We start from the raw sequence: 14814 nt of genomic DNA, 5'->3' as shown, positions 1-14814 counted from the left end.
ACAGCTATTTTTATAATACGAACAACAGATGAACCATCATCCACTGGTCGGCGTCTGGCGCTGTAAAGTGTCGGTTAACGCTAATTCAAATCTTCCACTCAACATCAAACTTTTAATCTATAAGCAAATTATTCGCCCATCAATGACGTACGGTATCCAGTTATGGGATACGTCCAAAACATCAAATATAAAAATATTCCAATCTTTCCAGTCAATTTGCCCTCGCCTTATTACAAAAGCCCCCTGATACGTCAGCAATCTCTCCCTCCACTCTGACCACAAAATCCCAACCATTCATACACTAGCTGCCCACTATTATAATTATTTCATAAAAACACTTTCAATCATTCAAATCCTCTAATCTCAAACCTCTCATCTCTTACCCTTCATGATAACTCACCCTGCCCTCTTAAACAGAACTGGCCCAGGGACCTCCTTAACATTTAAAAAAAAACCACTTAGAATTATGAAAAAGGGTCATTGGACCCCCCCTCATTACCTATTGTATAAATTTATTACAAATTGTAAAAAATGTAAACCAGTATTCTTGTTTTCTAATAAAAAAAAAAGGCGGGCAAGTGGGTGTCACTCTGCTGTACACTAGGTTAAAAGTGGGTCACTGTAATGGATGGTGTTAGATTTGAATTCAATGATATAATATCATATTGTTTAAGAAAAAACGATTCTGAGCGAAGATGGCCAGACAGTCTAACTATGATAATAAAAAAATAAATAAAATATTTGAGGATATTATTGCGAATAAAGTAATTTATATATAACCTATTTACATGGAACCTTGTTTTAAATTTTCAATTCTTAGATATAAAAGTTGAACGTTTTATACATTTTTAAATACAGAATAATTATTACATTTTAAATATGATAAATGTTGTCAAAATTCGAACTTTAAATGCTTATAAAAAAAAATTGTGCCTATGTATTTTTAATATTTTTCAGCTACTATTGTAACAATATATCAGGAGTCTTGTATTAAATTTTCACGCATTTTTATCCAACATATAAAAATTTTATTGACAATTATAGAAAAAAAAACTAAAAAAATTGAAAACTGACTATGTCCGTTTTCAAAATTTTAGGGTGTATAGAAAATGAAAATATAAACATTTAGTAAAATTTTCATGTATTTACAGTAATTTGTTTTTGTATTACAACAAAATAAGAAAATCGCTACATGAGAAATCGAGTGAATATCCAATGTTGAAAAATTTGAATTTGATACGCTCATAAAAATTTAATTTGACTTTCTTATAGACAGTTAGTGACAGTGCAATCTCAGTTCTAAAAAATTTCATAAATGTATTATTTAATATTATAATTTTATAATTTGTGTAGGTATAATATAATTCAAGAAAATACTATTTTTAATTATTTTATATTATTTTTCACGGGACCCCCTCCATTTGTAACACCAGCCCTGATTGTAAGTGAGGAATTAAGCTTTAGCAATTAATATATGTTAAGTTCTTTATAAATAGTATTATAGAAAATTAGCATAACAGGTATTTACTATTTACTATATAAATACATCAATTCTATACATCAATTAAATAATACAATTTATTATTTTCATTATGTTGTTTGATTATAGAACAGTTCTCTAAGTATAATAAATAATAAATAATTATCAAATACAAATATGAATATTATAAAAAAAAATTTAGAAGTACAATATTTTATAAATAAATAATAACGTATGTATATTTTATTAAAATAATAACAATAGGGTTGCCACAACAAATAACTAATGGAAATAAATAAATAATTTAAAATGAACCTTAAATGTATTTGAATAGTCATATAACATATTAAAACTAATTAAACTTCTTATTAAATCATTTTTTTTAAAGTTGTTTAAAGAAAACATATACAGCCGCAACAAACAAATAATATTTTATTTTGAAATAAATTAGGTAATGACAAAAAAAAGGCTATAATAACTAACAACCCTAAAATATATTGAGCACCTTGTATAACACATACAAATATTTGATTATAGCTTTCTAATATACAACATAATTAAAGTACAAAATATGTAAGAAGCAAATGTATTAATAGTTTAAATCAATAACACAGCCTATGTGAGCGTTGAATCAGATCGTACAAAAGGCATAATTGCTTAAGTTTTATACAATTTGAGTTTAATAATACTAATTTTCTTTTTTCCATTAAAATAGGCAGTTGAATACTAAATACGTCTTATTCTTATTAGTTATTCTACATAACAGCTATACATAAATCAATCTTCAAAATATTAATTTACTCAAGTTACTCATAGGTCATAATTATAATTTATAAAGTACAAAATTAAAATATTATAATTAATTATATTAAACATTAATTGATTTAATACTTATTCTTAAATAAGCTCCACAAAATAATATAATACATTTTGAAGATTAATATTATATAGTAAAATCAAAATTATCAATTATTTCATAATCGTGGCACAATAAGTTGTACATTGAACAAAATTAAATTTAACTAGAGAAATTGTAATCTATACTATTGTAGGCCTAATAGTAACTAGTAAATAATATAATTTAATTTGAAACATGATTCAAAAACGTTAATTATGGAATGTTGTATTTATTATTCCAATGATATCACTAAAATTCATGATTTGCTATTAAACTATATACTTATATAAATAGTAAAGCATTGAATGTTTCTTCAATGGGTACTCATTAAGTATGCTACCTACAATTTTAATATTTTAATAATAACATTTTATGTTACCTTATAAATTAATTTTAATACAAATTTAAGTATTATTTCGTCAAAAATTTAAATTTATTTAAAAAATATGTTAGCTTTACATCATACCAAAACACCTAAACACACCAGTTGAATTTTGCATGTGTCTTCTACCTATCCGAGTGAATAGTTGTGGCTAGGTTTAATTTCTTTTAATACTAAGAGTATTATGGTTTTATATAAAAAAAATTGCTGATCTAAAATTTTCCCATTTTTACAACACATCCCAAAAACCTGAACACGTTGACCATAGTTGCAACAATCAACAATTAAATCTGAACGTGATACACGTCAGTCAAAACCAATTGATACAATTATCAAAAATGATGAAATTATTTATAAATTGTTTTAAAGTTTGAAACACATAGGTAGTAGATACTAAACTATCAAAATATGATTACTAGTCATACTTTGATATTAATGTATGAACAAAAACTTTTACGTAGCATACTTAATGAGTATCCTGTAATGTTATTGTCAAAATTTGATTTATGTAAGATGTAAGTAATTAATATATATCAATTCGTTGAGAATTACGATACAATATTTTTTCCAAAAACCTTGATATAAAACAAAAGTAGTTTGATAAAAATAATTTTTTGATTAACAATAATGGACAAATAATATTATATATTAATTAGTAATAAATAACAATATATCACAAATATGTTAAAATAATAATATGACAAGATAAAAAATTATTTATATTATATTTTTAATTTATAGGCTTTTTCAATTAGTAGGCATTTAAACAAGTTTTTTTTTTAAATATTTAAATCAGTCAATATTCCATAGCAAGTAATTTGGAATTATATTTGACATTTTCATTGTATTTTCTTATCATAGTGTATACTTAATTACGAAAATAAAATTCATGTTCAGGAAGTTTACTAATTGACAGCTTATGAAATAATAAACAAATAAAACAACGCTGTGTTTAGACACACGGCCATGGTCGGTATAAAATATAGAATGGCAAACTGGTGACACTATTGACAACTCAACAACTTACTTACATGAATAAAAGATTACAATTCTATAATATTTTGGCATAAGGTATGTTTTACATTCAATTTTGTGATATTAACTTGTAACTAAATAATTTATACATAGAGGAGGGTCATTGTATTACATTTTCAAGCTTTTTGGCCGAGAAAAGCAGTTTAAACCAACATTTATACGGCCATTTTTCATAAATTTTTTATAATAAATCATAATCATTGTAAAGAAAATTAGGTACTAAATAAGGTACTATTACATTGTCACTGTATTATACGTGTCCGTGTGGTCAGTGTTCAGAATTTTCTTGTTACTCACCATGTTAAATAATATTGTTTAGGCAAAATGATTTCACTAGTCATTGATAATCACATTTAAATAACCATTTAACCCACAGTGAAGTAGTTGAATATTTTGAACTATTTGATATATTGTGGCATGTAACGGGTTAGCAAATAACCACATTTATGGATAATAACGTTAACACAAATTTTTTGTAAAACATTTATAAATATCAAAAGTTATGGTATATAAGCACAATTTTTTATAAAGTGGAAGTTTTTTTTAAAATTTTAAAATTTTATAGTTTCAAGTTGATATAACAAAATCAAATATATAATTTATAACAATATTGTATTATACTAATATATGATCTAAGACTATATGCCAAAATAATATATAATTGTATTCTGACAATATCCAAGCATGTAAGTTGTTAAGACTGGTCGGTCGTACCTTATCTTCCAGACCATGGTTGGGCGTATAAAATAACAACAAATGTATCTTCATTTACTTAAGTGTTAAGTTTATCTAAATAATATTTAGTCTTTAAGTTATAACAGCAAAGACAAATTGTTAACATCAAATAAATTATTTAAGCTGTTATGTAAGATATATCAGAAATATCTTACCTCAAGATAGTAAACAGCTATTTGGCGATTGCAAGCTTACTACAGATGCAGTATCAAAATTAGTTGTATTATCTTGTGTTTCATCACAACTAGAATCTAGTGCAATAACTGGATGACAATCTGTTTGTATACTATGATCAGTTATTTCTGATGTGGTATGACTACCACCGGTACCTTCACTTGCTGATCGTGATCTAGATGATTGTGTAAGAACGCTGGTCAGTGAAGATGAAGATGCCTGTGGGGTTACAGTGGGTGCTGGCTGTTTAGATGTTATGATTCGATTTAATATACCCAATTGTGCTTGACATGTAGACATAAAAGGTCGATAGCCAAAGCTAAAAATTAAAGAAAACAGAATATAATCAAAAAAAAAATTATTTACTTTGAAGTAATTTTAAAATTTGTTTTTAGTGATAAAAATAAAGTTACAACTATCAGGTGTATATTCCCATTTTCCCTAAATCTATTTTAGTCCAAGTAGTAAATTCACTAGTGAATTATAGTTTAATGAATTGTGGTTTAGATATAAGTTAATTTCTAGATCATAATATGTGCTTAAGTATACAATATTTTAGACAATTTACTTTAGAAACCTACTAATTAAATCAACTTAGAAAATTGTTTCAATCAAATGAAATATTAGATAGGTAATAGAGAAAACGTTTATCTGAAAGACTTTTTATTCGTTTTAATCTCTTTCTTAACTAATAGCACTTGATTTATTGCCTTTAATACATAGATTTCCGATATTTTGATAAGTTTATTGTATTAAAAAATATGTTTTTATTAGTTAGGCCATGAATCAAAACATAGCTTGTGGTCTGAATAAGTTTTTAACAGCTTTCTTAAATACTGAAAATAAAGTAATAATATTATTTGATGAATAAATTAAATCTTAAAAACAATGTAGTATTGTTGTGTATTAAAAAAAAATAAAATATCAGTTTAATATATTTTGTCCTGATAAATACTACTTTTACTATATGACTGATTAAGAAAAATAATTGAAGAACTCGAGTAAGAAGATGTAAACTTACTACTGAAGTTTTTAATATTATTGTATTAATATCGAATAAGTTTTTTTCTTAGTGTTCAGAAAAGTTGTTAAATAAAATGCATAAATAATAATAAATGATTTATGTTAAGTGTAATGTATATTGCATACACTACCATTCATTGCAACTCCATTGGTATAATAAAATAAACGCTTGTTTCAACCTAGACACAGATTCATAACTGTGTTCTGGTGCCCTGGCAATAGATATGAGCCTTTGTACAGCTAAGGCATCACGAAGAAATACTGATACAATAAAGCTCCACTCTAAACAACCAGCTTCAAATAATAATTGCAACAGATATCTGAAATAAATTGTATTTAATATTAATTCATAAAATTAATTAAAAATATTAATAATAAGTAATAACCTAAGTTGAACTTCAGCTTTTGAAGTGTCTTGTGATAAATGTTCATTGGAAAGTTGCTCTAACATATGTGCATTAGGAATAATATTCCAGTTATCAATATTAGCCTGTGTTCTTTCTTCATTCCATAACAAAGCATCTTCAGATTCACTAACAGTACTAGCTTCATCTTAAAATAAAACCATTATGTTAAGACAAGTAAAAAAAAATAAATCTTTTTATAAATTATTTACTCACCAATCCCTGTAAGGAACCCATCTTGTGGATATTGAGAAGAAACTTGAGGAATATCTTGACAACTCATGTAGCCACTATCTCCAACAGCACTACCACCATCTACCCACTTCGGTTTATCTATATTAAACAACATGCCCGATGGAGGTGGAGAACGTTTCTGGATAGGAGTTAGTGGTCTTGTTATAGAAAAATCAGTATAAAGACTTCGTAAAGCCACAATATAGTTATCGATCCGAGCTGCTCCATTACGTTCTTTTGCTAACCATTCAACTAAATGAAAATCCAATCGAGCAGCAAAATATCCAAGTGCTCTTAGCTTGTAATTAAATAATAATTTAGCAGCATGTTTTTGAAGAATTGTATCAGTGAAGAATTCTTCAAGAATGGAATTACATGTAACTGTATCCTTTCTAAAAGGAATTTTACATAATTAAGCATAAAGAATATAAATACTATATTATAAACTATCAAACAGACAAATTTAACACAAACCCATTTTCTGATTTTCCATTTGAAAGTACAGACCTTTTTCTTTGTGAACTATTTTGATCAGTTCGGCTATCAGTTCTTACAAAAGTAGAATTCATATCTATTTTAGGTGTAGTACTGGTACTAATACTTCGTCCTCTCACCTGAAAACGATTGTTATTTAATAACTAATAATTTAAATGAATTTTCATTAATGTCACATTAAATACCTGAATGTTTCCCATTAAAAATGATAAATCTTCCTCGTTTGGGTTCACTGTACTTGGCTGTCCTATCATACTGTATTTTGCAGGAAAAATGCATGATGTTCTTGGAGAATCTGCATCATTTGGATCTACGTCACAACATGAGTTAAATTAAATTAAATTAAATTTTTACACCAAAAAATGTCTAAATATTTTCTTACCAATTGCTTTCAAAAATCTGACAAGGTCTTTAGATAAATCCCATTGGCAACTATCTAAGGCTGAATCCAATAACAACGTAGCATATTTACAACTGACCGAAGATGATTCTAAATTCTTGAAGTACATTTAAAAATATGTTACATAAAGGATAATACACATTAAAATTATTATATTTTATTTAAACAGTGAGTTAAAGTATGATATTTGAATTATTATTAAACACCAATTAAATAACTATTAGTTAAAATTAAAATTTTAGTTCAATAAACCAAATCAAGGTTATAAAAATGGAAAGATAAGTATTTTTGTTACAGCTAATAAAATTATATGAACCAATTTATGTACCAACCTGGAGTATTATAAGATACGAAGCAGCAGTATTTAAATTTTGCCGTTTTAGACATTCTTGAAACAGATCTTTAGGTTTACCAGCAGCAGAAAATAAATAAGGCCATAATGCAATTTCAGTTTTACGAGCACACTGAACTACAGTTTCTAAATAAAGATTTGGAAATTCCTGTATAAATTCTATAACACTAGGTAATTGAGCATCTGGTATTGGTTCCTTGCTGGTAGCTTCTTCTTCTAAAACCTTTAAAAGTAAAGTTATTTATTTCTTTTAAAGATATTAATATTATTAGATTTTTCTAGCAATAGGTGAAAAATTAGATACCTCATGTAACAACAATTCCAGAGAATGAGAAAAATATGGTAAATTTGTACAACACCTAGCAACTTCCCAAGCATGGAAGCCTAAGTTACGCCGTATCAACTGTCTTAATATTTGATGTAAATAAACTTGACTCTATAAAATTTGAGTTGATTATAAATACTGAATTAATATAAAATAAATAATATTATAATGTACCGTTCTTTCTACTTGACAAAATGGCAAAGAAAACACACTGGTAGTATCTGATGTGTACAGTAATGTATCATTTTCTGCGCCCAATAATATAGCATCTTCAAAAAGTATAGCTGAAACGATTATATATGAAATTATATTATTTTTGATTCTGTTATTGTTGATTAACATAATATTAGAAATAATAAACAGTTTTTTTAAGAAATTAGATTTGATTATGTATTTTAAAATTCTATACTGTGTATGTTTTATTTAGTCAAATGGTTATTTATTTTGTAAAACATTTAGACTATAATATAAGTATTGCAATTTTCAAACCATACCAGTAATTTTACAATAGTTACTAGAATAGTTTATATTTAATTTAATCAATTAATTGAAGTTGAAATCATACCTAATGGATAAATTTTAAGTTGAAATGGCAACATAATTCTTTTTGACATAAAAGTGTGTGACTTATCACCATTTTTTGGAAATAACGGTAGCCAAACTCTCATTCCATGAGCACCACAAAATAACCAAAGGGCTTCAGTCAGATGAGGCTTATCACGGCGGTATTGACTTGAAACCCAAGCATTCTCTACACAAGATGCCAATAAAATTGGAGATGGAATAACTTGTGACTAAATTAACATGATTAAAATATTATTAGTATTTAATTTACATATTTTAACATATTACGTATATAAGTAAATACAATTATATTCAAAGTTTTACAATTCTAATAGAATATTATTTTAGAGATAAAATATATATGTTCATAATTTGAGTCCTGATTTTTATGTTTGTAGTGTAAACATATCTTTATTGAGTGAATGGAGTTTTATGGGAGTGAAAAATTAATACAATTCATTAAACTTTGATTTTTAAAATTATACTTCTAATTCATAGAATATGATTTTGAACATAATCAATTTCCACAAGTTTTTGTTTTTTTATTATTGTTTTTATTTTAATCAAAGAAATCAAGAATCAAAGTCCAATAAGCTCCTATAAAATCATCCATCCTCTTTCTAAGAAAAAAAAATGTAATAATGATATCTAGAGGCGTAAGAATTTTTCCTGTAAAGCATGTTTAATCTATTTAAGCAAGTTTTAGTTATCATTAAAATATTCAATTTGAACTGCATAATATCAATGTTTAAAATAATAAAATCAACTAGTACAATACCTGATCATCACAACTTTGCTGATTTACTAACAACAAATTTCCATTAATATTTAGTAAAAAATTATCTCGTACAGTAGAACCTTTAATTTTTGGTTCAATGCGAAGAGTTGTAAGTAGGACAGAAACCACGCAAGTAGGATGTATACATAAAGCTGACATATCAATAGTTTGTACTCTGTCCAATATTGCTAAAATTAAAATAAATTATAATTTATAAGATTAAACATCAAATTATATAAGTTAACAATGATCATACTATAAGGCTTCAAATTATTTTTATGATTTAATATGTAAATTATAACATTTCAAAACTTATATACAATAGCATAAGCATATTTGATAAAATGACAAAAAATAATAGGTTAACTTTAAATGCAGATTAAATTGTTATTAATAATTTAAATTTGATGCAATCAATCAATCAAATTTATTTTATGTTATTTTAAGGAAATGTCTTAAGGAGCCTCGTGACTGCCGATAATTTAAGCTCAAAGAACTGTAAGTTTTGACAAAATTAATGTTAATTAACGTTGGCTGATTTTAATTCGGAAAAAAATTTTAACTCTACAGAAAATTGTCTATAAACCATATGGAACACTTTGCAAAAACTAAACCTTATATTAGTGTTTGGTACAATCTAGACATTTTTCTGCTCAAATCAAATATTTTTTTAGAATCAAAATCATACAAACTTAACTAACTTTAATTTTGTCAAAACAATAAGTAAGTTTTCGTACAATTTGCATGGTGAATTTTATATTGTTATCGAGTTATTGATATGTGCATGCACATATGAGAGTGGAACCCGCATTGAATTGGACTCACAATAATCATTTACTACTAACACATATGCTCTGTTCAAAATAAGATGATGACCCGGCGGCCAAGTTGTGCGTATGTGTGTGACTTTGTTCCGTGGCAGTGTTGTAGTGGGGACAGCGTCTGACTGTCGCGGAACGAAAACTGTTCGCCGCCAGGTCATCGTCTTATTTTGAACAGAGTATAGATCTCAGACGGCTTAGACAAGATTAGAAATTGCGTAAATATAGCCACTTAAAATAATAGTAATTGTCAATGCACTGTTTATTTTTGCAAATTTGAAAATTTCCATTCAACAGAAACAATATTGGCTCAGCTAAATTGAAATATGCAATGTAGTGTGTGGGTTAAAGAGATAAAAAAAATAGTATGCCGACATTCTCTTTATAAAATTATATGTGTTTAAAATTACCCATATTGTGATTAGGTGATAATTCAATGTTAAATAAATTAACAATTCCATCAGAACAAAAAACAGCTAATCGGTTTCCCAAACAATCAAGTAATAAAGCTTGGCCAGTTAATTGGTATGAAATCATATTATCATTAGATAATCTAGAATCTCCATTATATATTCGCACTTGATGTTCATCAACAGGCACACTGTAACATCCACATATGATATAACATCGCCACCATAAAACTCCACCAGTTACTATCATATCTTTTTCTTGAATTTCATTTCCAAATAGTTTCCATCGATGGGTAATTAAAGAATAATGAGCAAGCCCACTACGTCCTGCAATCACTATGTGTTTTCCATCATCATCTATACAAGACGTCTGGAATTAAAATGAAGAAATTGTTATTAGATATACAATAAACATCCAAAAAATCATGTTTTAAATTTACTCTAATTGGCCAATTGGTTCCTAAATATGGAGAAGGGGCATAAACAATAATCCATTGTTTATTTTCAACTAAAGCACTGGTAATAGTTAATTGGTCTTTAGTTTTGTTATTGGATTGAGTCATTTTATACACTTTGGTTAGACCAGATGTTACATTCAGATACAATTTATCTTCACCTTGGAGATATAAATGTGGACGATGGCTCTAAAACAAAAACACATAAATTCCTATGATGTTTTTGGTAATACATTTTTTTTAATGTTCTATTATTTTATAATGATCGCAAAAACATATTCAAATCCAATAAGTAGTTCTAAAATTGATTAAGATGATAATATTTTATTAAAAATACTTACCATTGTTGGATTGACAGCAAGAGCACTTTTTAAAAATGACATTTGTAATACTGTATCATCATGTGTATCTTTTGAGGCTCCATTAATCATCCATAGTTGGTAGCCTTCTATACACCATTCCATGGAGATAATATTGAGTGGATTTCTAGAGCTTAAATCGATGTTTACACTGAAGTTCCATGCTAATGAACAAACTAACAGAGCTCCAAAAGTACTCCATACAGCGAAGCCACCATTCTCCCAAGCCATTACTAAAGCACAGCCATCAGGTGTCCATCGAGTACACCTCACAGAACCTAATCCTCCACCTGGCCATACTTGACTGGGAATCACAAGTTTGTGAGATAATTGTAAACCACCAGTGCGTTCATCAAGACCAAATACAATACCTTGGGAACTACAATTTCAAAATGCAAATGTTGAATAATTATTTAAATATTAAATTAATTAATAACTTACTTTTTTAGTCCATATGCAATTAATCTATACTTGTGGTTCAAACTTGTACAAGTAGCAGTATCAATATTAGGAGCCCAAATACCTTGAACTTGCTATTTTGATAAAAATGTAATATGGTGTTATTTTTATATGTTTTTAAATGTTATTTTTTAAATAAACCTTACATTAGGATCAAATTTTAAAGATGATGCTGTAAGTAATGCTGCACGACCATCATTCAAAATAATTCCAAAACCTCCAACTAATGGTGAGTATTCCATATCAATAATAAAAGTATCTTTGCTAGTTAGTGGTGCAGCTAAAACATTGAAACACAAATTATCGTAATACATATTTACATCCATATATTGAAATGTAGTAACTAATCAATAATTTACCATTAGAAACATGTAGATCAATAGAAAATGGTGTTCTACGAAGATCTAAACAGTAATCTCGATTAATGGAACTATTCCAGTGATATCGCAATACATGTCCTTTACAAGTAGACACCATTAATTCATCACGAATGCAAGCCATACATTCAACACTACCGTCAACACAAACTATTTGATCCTATAAAATTTAAATAAATAGAATCAAAATACCTATCATTAATATAAAATAATAAATATATAATTTTTAATATTATATTACTTGTTTAATATGTAAAGATGGTATGGTCTCTTTCACAAACAGCTCATCGTTTTCTCTTTTTAGACTAGAGATATGAGAATCTTCTAAGTGATACAAGCTTCCAGGATCACCAATAATGCTCAAATTGTAAAATACTAAATAACCTTTTGTAGTCTACAACACAGTTAAATAAAGACACATTTTACCTAGTAGTTATTAAATAATTATAAAATAAAATAATAAATACTCACCACTATGACCAACATACTGGAATCTGGCCTCCATTCAACACGTCGATTAAAACCAATTTCATCGAGACTCTGTGGAGATCTTGTGTATGAAGTGATTTTCACACATGGCTATCAAAGATATTGGGTTAAATTATTATTATTTTCTTAACTTAATATAAATGAAATAATTTTAATATAAAAGATTGAAAGAATAATAGATCCATAATAATGAGTTAGGAAGATAAACTCTGTCCAGCGAGAGAACACAATTCTGTATATCCCCCCCCACATCACCCTGCTTTCGATATCGATTCCCCTATCGAGGGGGGTACATCAAAAAAACTGATTTTGGTCGGTCCGCAAGGCCAATTATTTAATCACGGATTTAGAATCTATGGTAGGGATAAAATATTTTTTGTTTACGATAATTACCTTCAGATAACCAGTCTTCGGTGGCATCATTTTGGGGGGGTGGGGGGGGATGAAAGGTGGGCATTTGCCCGTCTGATTTTAAAAGCAGCTCAATGGGCCAGTGTCCGGTGGTTTTTGATTAACCATTATTATATAATATTAGTGCAAAAACATGCCTATATTTATAGGAGAATATTATATTGTGTAGATACTAAGAAACTATTGCCACAATGATAATTACTAATTAATAGTTGGAATATAATTATAATTAGACACATGTGTGGACATGCATGAAAGTTGGTATGTGTTTTATGAAGGAAAAGGAACGTAATATATGAGCTTATGTGCTGTGTTTTTTAATTTACCCATTTGGGCTAGTCAAAATGTTTGCCTCTCTGTATTAAAAACTGAAATGATGCCACTGCCAGTCTTACCTATTAATAATGTAATTTTTTTTTATGTAAGCATACTTACACAATATATATATATATTTATGATAAATTATAATTTCATATGATGAGAAATGTACGAGTTTGAAAACCTATCAATAATAATTAGGTATTTGAAAACATTTGACCTATTTATAAAGTGATACTTAATAAGGCTTTTTATTTAATTATATTGTAAATTTACATTTAAAAATCAAATTCTCATGTTGAGCTATTTTAAAATTAATATATTGTCTACTAAAAATAATGCGAACCTACCTTATATGAACTAAGTTTAACGGGGATAATGTTTCGTTAATACAATCTTACAATGAATGGATTGTTTATTCATTAGGTTGATATTTGCTTTTTTAAAACTAGTACTATAGTATCCTACATAAAATATTGGTAGAAATGTTAAATAATAAAAATGTAAAAAACTGTGAAATGGGCACAGAACAGGTATGACTAACTTAACGAAAACAGCCAAGTGCATTAACATTACTTGAGAATGTATTTTGCTTACCTTGCAAAACCAAATTTCCAGTCGCTCGACGGACAGTATTGCGAATAGAATTTTGTCTCTGTTGCATATCACCTGGACAAGGGTGCCAGCAGCGTGAGCTGAAGCCAAAACTTTTGGCCAGCCTACCGGAAAGTACATGGTTATTGTTGCACTAGGATGAACAAAATACGTGTTACCGCAATCACATAGATCCCACTTGCAATTTAAAACCAACGTACGTTTTACGTCGACATTAGTGGTACAATATTCCACTGCACTGCAACCATTTATAATACTATTATACTAGTGGAATGGTGGATTAATAATAATATTATTATAATATTAACGTCGACAAATATATACGTTATCAATACTCCTCGGTGCCATCAATATGTAATACGATGATAACTGGGCTGCTAATCCGTCTTGTTGTAAACACAGTTGTAAACCATAGACAAACAAACGGTTTATGATACCACGGACTGATAAGGTGACCTCAGACCATAGAGTAAATAATACTATGCCTCAGACACCTTGGGTGGATTGATCCAAAATAAATATCACGGTCTTGGAAGATCTCATATAAATATTATAGTATTATTATCATCCATAAACTATAATATTAATAATTATTATCGTCTATTGAGTATTCACTATTCTGTGACATGTCGGACACCGACACACTGTACTAAAATAATAGCAAACAAATATTGTTAATTGTTATTGCCTGTATAATATAATTTGCCTATATTGGATATATTTTAGTATTTTACTATATTGTTCATGCTATTTGTTAAACAAGAAAGAAGTAAAAAAAAGAAAAAGGTAAAATAGGCAACTATTATAACAATCTCGAGGGA

The 14814-nt window shown here is 27.7% G+C and overlaps 1 protein-coding gene across 1 annotated transcript; it reads right to left on the bottom strand.

Annotated features, from left to right (window-relative positions):
* Window positions 1–1159: 1159 nt before the first annotated feature.
* On the bottom strand, window positions 1160–14309 carry LOC132948513 (guanine nucleotide exchange factor subunit Rich). Its single transcript, XM_061019017.1, has 22 exons — window positions 13976–14309; window positions 12632–12739; window positions 12402–12554; window positions 12143–12320; window positions 11930–12063; window positions 11766–11857; window positions 11307–11703; window positions 10951–11154; window positions 10511–10880; window positions 9280–9467; window positions 8503–8731; window positions 8112–8221; window positions 7917–8048; window positions 7593–7835; window positions 7243–7357; window positions 7046–7170; window positions 6840–6979; window positions 6348–6757; window positions 6114–6279; window positions 5859–6047; window positions 4686–5023; window positions 1160–1299 (listed from the first exon to the last, which is right to left on the bottom strand). Exons 1-21 carry the CDS (start codon window positions 14111–14113, stop codon window positions 4687–4689), a joined length of 4158 nt encoding a protein of 1385 aa, XP_060875000.1. The 5' UTR covers window positions 14114–14309; the 3' UTR covers window positions 1160–1299; window position 4686.
* Between the last annotated feature and the right edge of the window lie 505 nt (window positions 14310–14814).

Source organism: Metopolophium dirhodum, chromosome 7, assembly GCF_019925205.1.
Source record: "Metopolophium dirhodum isolate CAU chromosome 7, ASM1992520v1, whole genome shotgun sequence".
NCBI lineage: Eukaryota > Metazoa > Arthropoda > Insecta > Hemiptera > Aphididae > Metopolophium > Metopolophium dirhodum.
Note: the sequence above shows the minus strand (reverse complement) of the source record. Positions and strands in the feature narration are given on the sequence as shown.

Bases quoted from the DNA above. Each gene is read 5' to 3' on its own strand.
- LOC132948513 (XM_061019017.1), bottom strand. From the start codon at position 14,113: ATGTACTTTCCGGTAGGCTGGCCAAAAGTTTTGGCTTCAGCTCACGCT. The intron at 12,555-12,631 runs GTGAGTATTTAT...ACTGTGTTGTAG, and splicing joins CCAGTATGTTGGTCATAGTG to ACTACAAAAGGTTATTTAGT. The intron at 6,758-6,839 runs GTTTGTGTTAAA...AATTCCTTTTAG, and splicing joins AATGGAAAATCAGAAAATGG to AAAGGATACAGTTACATGTA.